Below are 15,903 nucleotides of genomic sequence, written 5' to 3' on the forward strand. Positions count from 1 at the left end.
CACAGAACTAGCACGTAAGGCTGGCTGGAATTGGTCTCTAGGTAAAATAGAATCCTGGCTTACAATAGTTAGAGATTCCTCTATGTCCATTTCCCCGTGTTATCATCTCCTGAGTCTTAGTAAGGCGGTCCCGATGGGGGAGAATTTAGCTATAATTTGGAACAACATAATTCCACATAATAACATAGAATTCAAAACTATACAACTTTCCTTGAACAAAGTTTTAAAAACAACTCTCTCATTTAATTGGCGAGACGCTCACTTGAAACTTCTGCATAGGGCATATTTCACCCTTTAAGAGAGGCCTTAGAGTCCGAAATTCTGAATTTGATAAATGTCCCAGATGCTCTCACTTAGCGGCGGATTTAATACATATGTTTTGGGCTTGCCCTAGGATGAGAAATGTCTGGAGTAAGTTGGAATACTGGCTTAAAAATGTACTCAAAATCGAGCTGGTAGCCCTCTCCTTGTTTCAGATTATATTTTGTCTGAGACCTGGAGAGGAACGTCAGCCTAATGAAAAATTAGTTAATTTATCTATCCTAGCTACCAGATATTTGATAGGTAAGAAATGGAAAATGAGGGCGACTCCAACTATCCCAGAAATTAGGAACCATCTAAAGAAACAATGTGTCTTAGAACAGAGAAATGCCAATATAAACAATGAGCGTGACATAAAGAAATTTTTTTACAAATGGGCGCCTTTCATTAAGATCTTCCCCGAAAGAGAAATTGAATATCTGATACACCCATTTAAGAACTCAGAGTTAGTACTATTAGGTATGTGGTAATCTGAGGTAGATTAGTATATTTTGAGATTCATCATCGGCCCCCTTCCCCCCACCCCCTTTTTTTTCCCTTTTTTTTTTTTTTTTTTTTTTTTTTCATTGTATGTATGGTTTGTTGCTGCTGGTTAACGGGAGGGAATGGGGAGGGATGGGAGGGGGGGGAAGGAAATCAGGGAAAAAATCTCCAACACTGAATTACTAAGACAGATTGGCTAGTTCAGCCATTAAGATATATGATACGTAATGTACATTGTTTTCCTTTGCTTTTTATTGTTCTAGGGCTATCACCTTATACTGGTGTAATGTACCTTATGTTCTGTATTATTTTTGATGCTGTACTCAGTGTTGGATAAAATAAAACATTATAAAAAAAAATTGCATGCTCTATCTGAATCACGAAATAAAATTTTTTGGTTCAGTGTGTAAAAGGGGATCCATTTAATACTAGCAATCATATCCATGAATTTTGTTTATATACAGAAAAGTATGCAAACTATTTTTAAATGTATCTAAGGTGTTGGCATTCACTACCTCCTTTGGTAATGAGTTCCACAATTTTATTGCTCTTACAGTGAAAAAACGTTTCCGTTGCAGGAGATTAAATCTCCTTTCCTCCAACCTTAAATTGTGACATCTTGTCAAAAACAATTTTCTTAGAATAAACAGAGCTTCTGCCATCTCTGTATATGGGCCTTGAATATCTATACTATAATTGCTTTTGTAATGTCCATCGCAGTCGGCAGTTGCGCACACATCCTCAATGGAATGTTGGCAGCGCGAGGACAAAAGAATTCACCTGGATGCAGCAAAGCTGCATCCAGGTGAATTCCGAAAAATGGCAGGGTGGTGAAAGAATCCACCTTTGGTGGATTCTTTCACCACCCTGCTATTTTCGGAATCCACCGGGATGCCCCCGGTGGATTCAGTGAAGGCAAACTATAATTGCGTTTGTAATCTCCGTTGGCAGCGCGAGGACAAAAGAATTCACCTGGATGCAGTGAAGCTGCATCCAGGTGAATTCCGAAAATGGCAGGGTGGTAAAAAGAATTCACCTTCGGTGAATTCTTTCACCACCCTGCCATTTTCGGAATCCATTCAGTGAAGGCAAACTGAGCATTACAAAAGCAACAACTAATCGCTCACATTAAAGTATTTAAAAAAAAAAAAAAGCCTGCATCAAGTATTAAAAAAAAACTAACCCCCTGCATCTAGTATTAAAAGAAAAAATACAGCCCGCACGAAATAAAACAAAAAAAAAACCTACACAAAGTATTAACCCCTAAACCGCAAAAAACCCACGTCGCAATAAACCTATTTACCCTATTAACCCCTAAACCCCTACATCGCAATAAACCTACCAGTAGCCCTTAAAAGGGCTTCTTGCAGGGCATTGCCCCAAGATAATCAGCTTTTTTACAAAAAATAGACAAAGTCCCACCTAACATTAACTAAAAAAACAAACTACCCATTGCCCTGAAAAGGGCATTTGTTTGGGCATTGCCCTTAAAAGGATGTTTAGCTCTTTTCCTGCCCATCCCTAATCTAAATAAAACAAAACCCCCAAAAAACCCTTAAAAAATCCTAAGTCTAACCCCCAGGTTGGTACTCACGGTTCCTGCAGTCTGGTGGAGAAGGTCCTGTGTTCCAGGCGATGAAGTCTTCATCCAAGGGCAACCTCTTCTTCTTCCACGAACATCCTGTGCGGAGCGGAGCTGAAGACCGGCGACTCTGGAACTGAAGACCAGTGTCTGCGGAGCCATGGAGCGTGGAGGATCCTCTTCGTAGGATCTCCACCATACACTGAATAGTGAATTCAAGGTCCGCGAATAAAGAAGGCGTCCCTTGAATTCCTATTGGCTGATTTGATTCTTCCAATTCAAATCAGCCAATAGGATGAAAGCTATTCAAATCCTATTGGCTGTTTACATTAGCCAATAGGATGAGAGCAAGTGAAATTCTATTGGCTATTAAATCAACCAATAGAATTTCACTTGCTCTCATGCTATTGGCTCATTTAAATAGCCAATAGGATTTGAGTAGCTTTCATCCTATTGGCTGATTTGAATTGGAAGAATCAAATCAGCCAACAGGAATTCAAGGGACGCCATCTTTAATCGAGGTCCTTGAATTCACTATTCAGTGTACGGCGGAGATCGTACGAAGAGGGTTGCCGGACTGCAGGAACCGTACCAACCTGGGGGTTAGATTTAGTATTTTTTAAGGGTTTTTTGGGGAGGTTTGTTTTATTTAGATTAGGGATGGGCAGGAAAAGAGCTAAATCCCCTTTTAAGGGCAATGCACAAACAAATACCCTTTTCAGGGCAATGGGTAGTTTAAGCTTTTTAGTGTTAGGTTCTTTTATTTTGGGGGGTGAGGGGGTAATGTTAGGTGGGACTTTGCCTATTTTTTGTAAAAGAGCTGATTATCTTGGGGCAATGCCCTGCAAAAAGCCTTTTAAGGGCTATTGGTAGTTTATTCTTAGAGTAGGGTGTGTTTTTATTTTGGGGGGGTCTTTTTTATTTTCATAGGGATTAGGTTTAATGTTGATACATTTGGTCATTTGTTTTTTATTTTCTGTAATCTTAGCCTTTTTTTATTTTTTGTAACTTTAGAATTTATTAGTTTAGGTAATATCGGTTTATTTAATGGGTTTTTAGGTTAGGGGGTGTTAGGTTAGTGTACTTAGTTATTGAAATAGTTATTTGCGTTGTGGGTTTTGGCGGTTTAAAGAGTTAATAAGTTAAATACGTTGTTTCTACATCTGTAGTTTAAAAAATAATTAGACTGCCCTGTGGGCAGGCTTATCAACTAGTATTTATATAAAGTAATCATGTCACCTCTCAAGCGCCTTTATTCTAAAGAAAACAGACCCAGTTTGGCTAGTCTCTCCTCATAGGTTAAATTCTCCAATCCCCTTATTAGCTTTGTGGCCCTTCTCTGAACTTTTTCTAGTTCTGCAATATCTTTTTTTTTTTGCGATCGGTCCCCAGAACTGCACTCCATACTCAAGGTGAGGTCTTACCAGGGCTTTATATAGTGACAGAATTATCCTTTCCTCCCTTGAATCAATGCCTCTTTTAATACATGCTAGTATCTTATTAGCCTTTGAAGCCGCTGCCCTACAATGTGCACCCATCTTTAGAATGTTATCTATTACTACTCCCAAATCCCTTTCCTCCTCTGTTTGGCTAAGTCTTGTCCCATTTAAAAAATACGTTGCCTGCTTATTTCTACTTACTAAAATGTAGAACCTTGCATTTTTCCGTATTAAATCTAATTTTCCTTTTACTTAACCATATTTCTAATTTTTGCAGATCCCTTTGTAATGAAAGTTCATCCTGCTCTGATCTAATGACCTTACTTAGTATCACCTGCAAAAATCGAGATGTCGTTATTTAATCCTTGCTCCAAGTCATTTATAAAAAAATTAAAAAGAACAAGGCCCAGTACTGATCCCTGGGGGACTCCACTGATTACCTTTGTCCAATCCGAGTATGATCCATTTACTAGTAGAAAAGTAACAGGACCAGCACACACTCCTTAGGAATGTCCCTTTAAATCACTAAGGTAGATGTAGGTGCACACCTGGGGGACCACCTTTCCAAAGTCCGAGCATATAGTATGAAGAAAAATACACAGGTAGCACTCTGAATGGAGCAACAGCACCTTTATATGATCCATTTACTACCACTCGTTGCTCCCTATCTTTTATCCAGTTATTTATCCATAAGCTAACATTTTCAGCTATTCCCAGTCCCTTAATTTTGTGCATTTATCTCTCATGTGGCACTGTATCAAATGCCTTTGCAAAATCCAAGTATATCACATCAACTGATTCCCCTTTATCTATATTCTTCCTTCCTTCCTCGTAGAATCTAATATTAGATTAGTTTGACATGATCTATTTCTCCTAAAACCATGCTGATTAGAACTCATAATCTTGTTTACACACATATGCTCATCAATATATTCCCTTATAATCCCTTCAAATATCTTCCCCACTATTGATGTCAGACTAACTGGTCTATAGCTTCCTGGATCATCCCTGCTTCACTTTTTGAAGAGTGGCACCACATCAGCTTTACGCCAATCCTGGGGTACCATGCCTGAGGATAATGAGTCTTGAAAAATTAAGAGTAGTGGTTTGTCTATAACAGTGCTAAGTTCCCTTAACACCATTGGGTGTATTCCATCTGGGCCTGGAGTTTTATTCACCTTAAACATCATTTATACTAAAACTAGATAAAAATCTGGAAAATATCGGGTCATATAGACCTATTGCTTTACTGAATACAGATTACAAAATATTGACGTCAATCATAGCTAATAGAAGGCAAAATCTAATGAGAAATATCATACACAAATATCAGTCTAGTTAGAAAGTCTAGATTACCCTTATCTTTAATGGGCAAAATAAAAATCTTTAAAATGATCTTATTCCCTAAAATATTCTATCTAATGCAAAATATTCCATTCTCTTTACATCACTTGGATATACGAATGATAAATAAAAATCTAATTAAATTTCTTTCGCAAGGCAGAAGACCAATGTTAAGCCTGGAAAAATTACAAATGCCTACGGAAAAAGGAGTGCTGAATTTACCCAATCTTATAATATATAATAAAATAGCCCAAGCAAAATTTGTGATAGACTGGTTCATAACGGGTAACTATTATACAAACAAAAAATAGTATATCCTTTCATTTTCTAAACACTGGCTCACATTCAGGTGAAAGATCTACCTGTACTGTGCAAAAAGATGCCTGTAATGAACGAATTTATTAAAGCCTGGCAGGATATTTGTTCAATTAGCGGATCTAACTTTTTAATATCGGAATATTTCCCCATACAGGGAAACCCTCTTTTTATAGCGGGATATACAACAAACCCCTTCATAGAGTGGGCAGAATTAAGACTTAAAAATCTTTATCAATTAATAAACGAAGATAACAAACAAGATAATCTGATTAAAACCTTTCAGAATATCAGACAAGAGATTGAGCTTTCCAATAGCCATCTATTTGCATATCATCAAGTAAGAAATTTTATAATGACCTTAATCCCGCAACATGGATATAATTGGAATTCTAAATTTCAGGAAAAAATCTTCATTCAATTTAAAAGTGGAATTACTTGACAAATGTGTTTAAAAATTAGGAGCCAGTAAGAATATTTAGGAGCCAGGCATATTTTTAGGAGCCAGACCATTGGATTTGTATATAGATATATGGAGAATAACCAAAAAAAGTTAGGAGCCAGGGGTAAAATTCTAGGAGCCAGTGGCTACCAGGCTCCTGGGTTTGTCGAACCCTGGTGGAATATATTATATTTCCCTAATATACAAGTCTTTAATGACAAAAGTAAAAAAGTAATACAGAGGAGTAACTCTAAATGGGCTGAAATACTAGGTACAGACTTAGCGGATAATGTAATAACACAAAATATAAGGAGAGTAAACAAAGCATCGTTAGCAACATACTATCAAGAATCAGAAATTAAATTAATTCAGATTGAATATTTAACTCCAGATAGAATGGACAAAATAACCAAAACAGGAGATGCTCTTTGCATAAAATGTGGCTATACAAAGGTAAATATACTACATTGTTTCTGGTATTGTCAGAAAATTAGAACGTTTTGGCATAAGCTCTCCGTTTGGCTAAGTAATATAGTTCAAACTAGAATAAAATTGGAACCCCAAGATATATTTCTTTTAGATGGAATTAGATACAGGGGAGATACTTTATTTTTTTAATTTATCCATTCTGTCCCGAAAAGCTCCTAGATTGGGGAATCTGAAATTAGAGCTCAGTAATATTCTAATATTGTAACATATGGATCCCTAATAGAAAATTGAACAAGAGCATTTATACAGAAATTTATATTAGCCCAAGAAATAGATTTCCAGAAAAAAGTCCTAACCCCTTTTATAAATACTACTCTGATGATGGAGTAGTAGTATATGCTTCGAGGACAATGGACATTATTAGAAGATTTTTTCTTAAATCGATCGGTTGCTTAATTTTAGCAGCACGATTCACACTGGTTTATGTTAATATCTTTAGAAATTCTTATGTCTCACATTTTTACTTCTACTGGATATTTACGAATCAAATAATTACCGTTTATTGTATTCTTTGTTTGATCTCAATGTTTCGAATGTCTCCTAATTTATATACTTTTTGCTTGTAAATAATGACTTACATATTGGTCAGAATCTTATTCTACAAAACAATAAAAATACATTAATAAAATTACCTAATTAAATTAACCCCTTCACTGCTGGGAATAATAAAAGTGTGGTGCACAGCTGCAATTAGCAGCCTTCTAATTACCAAAAAGCAATGGCAAAGCCAAATATGTCTGCTATTTCTGAACAAAGGGAATCCCAGAAAGCATTTACAACCATTTGTGCCATGATTGCACAAGCTGTTGTAAATAATTTCAGTGAGTTACGAGTTACCTAAAGTTTGTGAAAAAGTTTTTTTTTGTTTTTTTTTTATTATTTGATCGCATTTGGAGGTGAAATGGTGGCATGAAATATACCAGAATGGGCCTAGATCAATATTTTCGGTTGTCTAAATGGGGAAGTATTAGTCTTAACTGCCCGGTCCTTAAAGGGACATGAAACGCAAACATTTTCTTTCATGATTCAGATAGAGAATACAATTTTAAACAACTTTTTAATTTACTGCTATTAAATAATTTGTTTCATTCTCTTGGTATCATTTGTTGAAGGGGCAGCAATGCACTAATGGTTTCTAACTGAACACATGGGTGAGCCAATCACAATCAGTATATATATGCAGCCACCAATCAACAGCTAGAGCCTAGGTTCTCTGCTGCTCCTGAGCTTGCCTAGAAAAATCTTTCAGCAAAGCATAACAAGAGAAGGAGGTAAATTAAATAATAGAGGTAAATTGGAAAGTTGTTTAAAATTGTATTCTCTATCTGAATAATGAACTAAAACATTTGGGTTTAATGTCCCTTTAAGGGGTTAAACAATAAAAATTCTGCAGTAGAACATCTCTTTAAGCTAAAAATCAACTAAAATAATAATGTTTAATTTGTGCTTTGGATGGCAGAAAATTATATTTAAAAAAAAAATATTACACTTCCCCCACCCGGCTACTTTGTACTGCCACCCGTCTGGCAAAATTTTCCATGGATAACAAATATATACTGCTTAAGGAAAAATACCACTGGAGCCCTCTACCCAGCAGGGTCTACCATGCCGCCAGCTGAGCTATTGAATCAAACATATGCACCTAGGCTTGGTCTTTATTTTGTACCCAAAGTGCCCAAATGATTTTCCTATTCTCTGGTCAGACAGCAAGACCAGATGTAGTATTTACATAAGATAAAGCAGGAGCCGAGCCACATAGTTTAAAATGTTACATCTTGTACATAGTTGTTCTCTTGACCATCTATTCTAGAATATATGCAATAAATGAATGAAAGGCTGAAAACAAGCCTAATGCTACACATTCACTGCACAATAAAATCATCTCACTAGTACAGAATATGCAAAGCCAGTGTAATACAAGTCCTACATTACACACTTTAGCAATAAAGGATTGAAACTTTCAAAAGCCAACTAACTGAGCCATCAAATATCACCAGCAAAGGTCCAAAATGTCCTGTGTTTACATCAAACAGGGCAAGTGGTTAACTGTACCAATTCACAGATAGCAAACTGATCCTTAGTATGATCAACAATAAACAGATATCCAAGAATTAGCACAGTTTAGGAAACGCAACGCATACTATAAAAACCAGTGGAAACCTGGCACTTGTCCATCTTCACATAGGGTCATGACACTACATACCTTAAAGGGACAGTATACACCAATTTTCATATAAAGAATAATAATATCCACACTGATATAAAAATCCAATATAAAACCATTTAAAAACGTACTTAGAAGCTCCCAGTTTAGCTCTGTGTAAAAGGTTACTGGAACACCCACTGCAAGTGGGAAATATACACTCCCGCCCTCCCCCTTCCTTTGTATATGAAACAACCATTTACACAAATAGAAGCAAGCAGGAGTAGGTATACGTCTATTCTCCTAAAACTTTGGAGCTTGGTTGGGAGTCTGGAAATCAGAGCAATGTTATTTAAACATAACCAAAACTATCAATTTAAAAACAAAAAAAACACTATCGACTATATAAATAGATAATTTACAAAACATTTATGCAAAGAAAAATCTAGTGTATAATGCCCCTTTAACCTGCACACTATTGTATGACCTACAGTTGCAAATGTAACTCAAAGTGACTCATAAGGAAGTGTGTAATAGCACAAAACAGAGCATATCTACAAATGGCACCTACTTGACCAATCACCCAAGGCTTCAACTGGGCAGTATTCTGCAGAGACCTAATGCATATCTGCTATTTGAAAACATACAGCAAACAGATAAATATCAGGAAAAGCAGCACAGAAAAGGGTGATCAGGGCACTTAATACTAGTTATACTACAATATAGGTGTAATATATAGTGCATGCATTTTTAAATGCTAGGAGTAAGAAGTCGATTCTAGGAGCTAAAGCTCTCTGACTTCCAGGATTTGCCATACACTGATGTAAGTGGTCATTTAACCTTTACACTGAAAATAGCACTGGCTCATGCCTTACTCCAGTAGATCAAAGACTGACAGTATGTCCAGAAATGTCATATAAAGTCTTGAAATATAGTGAACTTGAATGCATGTAATGTACCACATTTTATAATCGAAAGCACTCAAGCAGCGGCATCTATTCTCCGTCAACAGCACTCCCAAGCAGCGGCATCAATCCCTCATCAAGAGTACTCCCAAGCAGCGGCATCTATCCCCCATCGGAATCACTCCCAAGCAGAGGCATTAATCCACCATCAAGAGCACTCCCAAGTAGCGACATCTATCCCTCATCAAGAGCATTTCCAAACAGCGGCATCTATCCCCCATCTGAATCACTTCCAAGCAGCGGCATCAATCCCCCCTCAACAGCACTCCCAAGCAGCGGCATCGATCCCCCCTCAACAGCACTCCCAAGCAGCGGCATCGATCCCCCCTCAACAGCACTCCCAAGCAGCGGCATCGATCCCCCCTCAACAGCACTCCCAAGCAGCGGCATCAATCCCCCCTCAACAGCACTCCCAAGCAGCGGCATCGATCCCCCCTCAACAGCACTCCCAAGCAGCGGCATCGAACCCCCCTCAACAGCACTCCCAAGCAGCGGCATCAATCCCCCCTCAACAGCACTCCCAAGCAGCGGCATCGATCCCCCATCAAGAGCACTCCCAAGCAGCTGCATCTATCCGCCTTCAGAATCACTCTTAAAGCAGCGGCATCTATCCCCATCAGAATCACTACCAAGCAGCGGCATCTATCCCCATCAGAATAACTACCAAGCAGCGGCATCGATCCCCCATCAACAGCACTCCCAAGCAGCGGCATCTATCCCACATCAAGAGCATTTCCAAACAGCTGCATCTATTCCCCATCAACAGCACTTCCAAACAGCAGCATTCCCAAGTCTCCCTGAGACTTTGGTCTCCAAATCATTCCTGGTCTCGGCAGCATGCAGCATCCCTAGCCTATTCTGGATCACAGTCTTTTCAGCATCACCAGTCTGTTGTGTATCCCCAAAGTCACCTGGACCTCAGTTGTCCTAGCATACTGAATATACCCTGCATCCCAGCCACCCATGGACCTCAGTTATCCTAGCATCTCCAGCCACCCTTTGATCTCAGTTATCCTAGCACCTTCAGCCACCCCTGGACCAACTCAGTTATCCTAGCATCTCCAGCCACCCCTGGACCTCAGTTATCCTAGCACCTCCAGCCTAACCTGAACTTCACTTATCCTAGCACCTTCAGCCACCCCTGGATCTCAGTTATCCTAGCACTTACAGCCACCCCTAAATCTGTTATCCTAGCATCTCCAGCCACCCCTGGACCAACTCAGTTATCCTAGCATCTCCAGCCACCCCTGGACCAACTCAGTTATCCTAGCATCTCCAGCCACCCCTGGACCAACTCAGTTATCCTAGCATCTCCAGCCACCCCTGGACCAACTCAGTTATCCTAGCATCTCCAGCCACCCCCTGGATCTCAGTTATCCTAGCACCTTCAGCCATCACTGGATCTCAGTTACCCTAGCACCTTCAGCCATCACTGGATATCAGTTACCCTAGCACCTCCAGCCATCACTGGATCTTGGTTATCCTAGAACCTTCAGCCATCACTGGATCTCAAATATCCTAGCACCTTCAGCCATCACTGGATCTCAGTTATCCTGGCACCTCCAGCCAACCCTGGATCTCAGTTATCCTGGCACCTCCAGCCATCACTGGATCTCAGTTATCCTAGGACCTTCAGCCATCACTGGAACTCAAATATCCTAGCACCTTCAGCCATCACTGGATCTCAGTTATCCTAGCACCTTCAGCCATCACTGGATCTCGGTTATCCTGGCACCTCCAGCCAACCCTGGATCTCGGTTATCCTAGCACCTTCAGTCATCACTGGATCTCAGTTATCCTAGGACCTTCAACCATCACTGGATCTCAGTTATCCTAGGACCTTCAGCCATCACTGGATCTCAGTTATCCTAGGACCTTCAGCCATCACTGCATCTCAAATATCCTAGCACCTCCAGCCATCACTTGATCTCAGTTATCCTGGCACCTCCAGCCAACCCTGGATCTCAGTTATCCTAGCACCTTCAGACATCATTGGATCTCAGTTATCCTTGCACCTATAGCCATCACTGGATCTCAGTTATACTGGCACCTCCAGCCAACCCTGGATCTCAGTTATCCTGGCACCTCCAGCCAACCCTGGATCTCAGTCATCCTGGCACCTCCAGCCAACCCTGGATCTCAGTCATCCTGGCACCTCCAGCCAACCCTGGATCTCAGTCATCCTGGCACCTCCAGCCAACCCTGGATCTCAGTCATCCTGGCACCTCCAGCCAACCCTGGATCTCAGTCATCCTGGCACCTCCAGCCAACCCTGGATCTCAGTCATCCTGGCACCTCCAGCCAACCCTGGATCTCAGTCATCCTGGCACCTCCAGCCAACCCTGGATCTCAGTCATCCTGGCACCTCCAGCCAACCCTGGATCTCAGTCATCCTGGCACCTCCAGCCAACCCTGGATCTCAGTCATCCTGGCACCTCCAGCCAACCCTGGATCTCAGTCATCCTGGCACCTCCAGCCAACCCTGGATCTCAGTCATCCTGGCACCTCCAGCCAACCCTGGATCTCAGTCATCCTATCTCCTTCAGACAACACTGGATCTCAGGTATCCCAGGAACTTCAGCCATCGCTGGATTTCACTTATCAAGCACCTGCAGCCAACCCTGGATCTCACTTATCCTAGCACCTCCAGCCACCCCTGGACTTCAGTACCACTTGGATACTCTGGATATCCTCTGCATCCCCAACACACCATGGACCTCAGTCGGTACTGAATTCACCCAGGGGCTCAGCCACCATCCATCCACTAGACCTGATTGTCCCCAGCTCCCGAGACCTATGCCTCCCCGGCCTCCAGTAGAGCTTCCCTAGACACACGGCCCCCAAGCCCCCTGGCACTTACCTTGGCCCGGGTGACGATGTGCGTGGCGAGCTTAACTACTGCGAAGTTGCCTTTGCCGATGGTGCGCTCCACTTCATAACACCCGATACGGGCAGGAGCGGCGCGGTGCGGGGGTAACTGAGGGACGGGGCCCCCGGGGCCAACAGCCGCCATCTTGTTTAAGAGAGTCCCGGTGCGACCGGCAGACACCGCGGCCTTACGTCACGAGGCGGAGTACAATGACGTCACATGGGAGTGGTCACATGACAGGAGGGCTGGCTGTAATCCGGAGTAGGCGGAGACTTGTATGGGCGGAACCTGTACGCTGAAGAGCGGCTGTGTGTGAACGACAGCTGGTACTTACTGACAGGGACCGCGTATGGTGACCGAACCGTGGGTCATTATCACAGGACCGGGGGTTATTATTACCAGAACCGGGAGGTGATTTTAACCAGAACGGGTGTTATCACAGAACCGGGGGTCATTATTACCAAATCCGGGGTTATTATAACACAACCGGGGTTCATTATTACCAATACCACAACCCGGGGTTATCATCACAGAACCGGGGGTTATTATCACCAAAACCGGTGGTCATTATCACCAGAACCAGTGGTCATTATGACCAGAACTGGAGGTGATTATTACCAGAACCAGCAGTTATCACCAGAAGTCATTTTCATCAGAACCGGGGGTTATCACCAAAACCGGGGGTCGTAATCACCATAACTGGGGGGTCACTATCACCAGAACGAAAAGTCATTATAACCAGAACCGGAGGGGATTATTACCAGAACTGGAGGTGGTTATCACCAGAATCAGTGGTCATTATCATCAGAACTGGGGGTCATTATCACCAGAACCGGAGGTTATTATCACCGAAACAGGGGGTTATTATCACCAGAACCAGAGGTTATTATCACCGAAACAGGGGGTTATTATCACCAGAACCAGAGGTCATTATCACCAGAACCAGGCATCATTATCACTATAACTAGAGGTGATTATCACCAGAACTGGGGAGTCATTATCACCAGAACTGGGGGTCATTATCAGCAGAACCGGAGGTGATTATTACCAGAACTAGGGGTTATCACCAGAACCAGTGGTCATTATCACCATAACTGGTGGTCATTATCACAGAACCGGGGGTTATTATTACCAGAGCCCGGAAGTGATTATTACCAGCACCGGGTGTCATTATAAAGAGAACCGGGTGTTATCACAGAACCGGGGGTCATTATTACCAAAACCCGGGGTTATTATAACACAAATGGGGTTCATTATTACCAATACCAGAACCGGGCTTTATTATCACAGAACCGGTGGTCATTATCACCAGAACCGGGGGTCATTATCACCAGAACTGGAGGTGATTATTACCAGAACCAGAGGTCATTATCACAAGAACCGGGGGTCGTTATCACCATAACTGGGGGGTCATTATCACCAGAACTGGAGGTCACTATCACCAGAACCAAAGGTCATTATAACCAGAAACGGAGGTGATTATTACCAGAACTGGAGGTGGTTATCACCAGAAGCAGTGGTCATTATCACCAGAACTGGAGGTCATTATCACCGGAACAGGAGGTTATTATCACCATAACCGGGGGTCATTATCACCAGAAACAGGCATCATCATCACCATAACTAGAGGTGATTATCATTAGAACTGGGGGGTCATTATCACCAGAACTGGGGGTCATTATTAGCAGCACCGGAGGTGATTATTACCAGAACTAGAGGTTATCACCAGAACCAGTGATCATTATCACCATAACTGGGGTCATTATCACCAGAACCGGGGGTTATTATCACCAGAACCTTATCACCAGAACCGGGAGTCATTATCACCAGGACTGGGGGTCATTATTTGCACAGCAAAAGTTTTGGTTTCAGAATAAATTTTTGTTTCAGGAATTTTAGAATTTTCATTTTGTCTCACGTTAGTTAACTGCCCTATTTGTTTCAAACGAAATTCATTTTGAGCTACTTCACATTCTTTCCATTATCCTATATTTGAAGCTGTAATAATTATCACTGATGACCTATAGCTTGCTTGCTTTTTAACATTTTTAATTCAATTTTCAAACTTATGCTTTATACGTGAAATTTTTATGCAGTTATTTTATTAAACTTCCTTAACACACATAACGCACAGAATGGTGTGTTATTCCTGCAGTGTCATTAACACGGTTATTGAGTCAACCATTCATATTCCATTCTCCATGCACACAACTTGCATGCCGCCATTCTTCACACACTGCACGCTCACTCTCATAGGCTCATTTTCTCTTCCAAACACAGCTTTCATAGCACCTAGTGCACATATGCACTGACGCAGACTTACACATACACTGACACAGGCTTACACATTCACTGACACTCACAGATTTACACATACACTGACACAGGCTTACACATACACTGACACTCACAGGCTTACACATACACAGAGTCCAGAAGGGAAGAAAAAACACTTCAGAGCTCTACTTTAAATATAAAAACATTACTTTATTCCAGGTTGCAGTAAAATCATTATGAGGGTAAAAATCCTAAAACGTGAACAGCACAATCTGTCTAACACGTTTCAGCTTGTCAGCCGTAATCTGAACTCACAGGCTTACACCTTCACACATATACTGACACAGGCTTACACATACACTGACATATGCTTACACATTCACTGACACTCACAGGCTTACAAATACACTTATACTCACAGGCTTACACATACACTGACGCAGGCTTACACATTTACACATACACTGACACAGGCTTACACATTCACACATACACTGACACGGGCTTACACATACACTGACGCGGGCTTACACATACACTGACACAGGCTTACACATACACTGACACAGGCTTACACATTTACTGACATCCAAAACAGTCCAGAAGGGAAGAAAAGACACTGCAGAGCTGGACTGTAAATATATAAACATTACTTTATTCCAGGTTGCAGTAAAATCATTGTGAGGGTAAAAATCCTAAGACATGGTGAACAGCACGACCTGTCTGACTCGTTTCAGCTTGTCAGCAGTAATCTGACACAGGCTTACACATTCACACATATACTGACACAGGCTTACACATACACGTTATACTCGCAGGCTTACACATACACTGATACAGGCTTACACATTTACATACACTGACACAGGCTTACACATTTACACATACACTGACACAAGCTTACACATACACTAACACAGGCTTACATATACACTGACACAGGCTTACAGAATTACAAATACACTGACAAAGGCTTACACATTCACAAATACACTGACACATACTTGAACATTCACTAAAAGGCTTAAACATTTACACACACTGACACAGGCTTACACATACACTGACACAGGCTTACACATTCACTGACACTCACAGGCATACACTGACACAGGCTTACACATTCACTGACACAGGCTTACACATTCACTGACACAGGCTTACACATACACTGACACAGGCTTACACATTCACTGACACAGGCTTACACATTCACTGACACAGGCTTACACAT

At 41.3% G+C, this 15,903-nt stretch overlaps 1 protein-coding gene and 1 long non-coding RNA gene across 2 annotated transcripts in view; one reads left to right on the forward strand and one right to left on the reverse strand.

The window, feature by feature from the left end:
• Nucleotides 1–12,578, reverse strand: part of SIK3 (SIK family kinase 3) — a 772,688-nt gene extending 760,110 nt beyond the window's left edge. Inside the window, exon 1 of the mRNA XM_053691386.1 lies at nucleotides 12,384–12,578. Within this exon, the coding sequence (XP_053547361.1) occupies nucleotides 12,384–12,536 (153 nt within the window). The 5' untranslated portion in view covers nucleotides 12,537–12,578. The remainder of the gene's footprint in view (nucleotides 1–12,383) is intronic.
• Nucleotides 12,579–12,712: 134 nt separating this feature from the next.
• LOC128638199 (uncharacterized) lies at nucleotides 12,713–14,285 on the forward strand. The gene is made up of 2 exons (XR_008399061.1): nucleotides 12,713–13,230; nucleotides 13,319–14,285. It is a non-coding gene; the product is annotated as an uncharacterized LOC128638199 (long non-coding RNA).
• Nucleotides 14,286–15,903: the final 1,618 nt, after the last annotated feature.

Source organism: Bombina bombina, chromosome 8, assembly GCF_027579735.1.
Source record: "Bombina bombina isolate aBomBom1 chromosome 8, aBomBom1.pri, whole genome shotgun sequence".
NCBI lineage: Eukaryota > Metazoa > Chordata > Amphibia > Anura > Bombinatoridae > Bombina > Bombina bombina.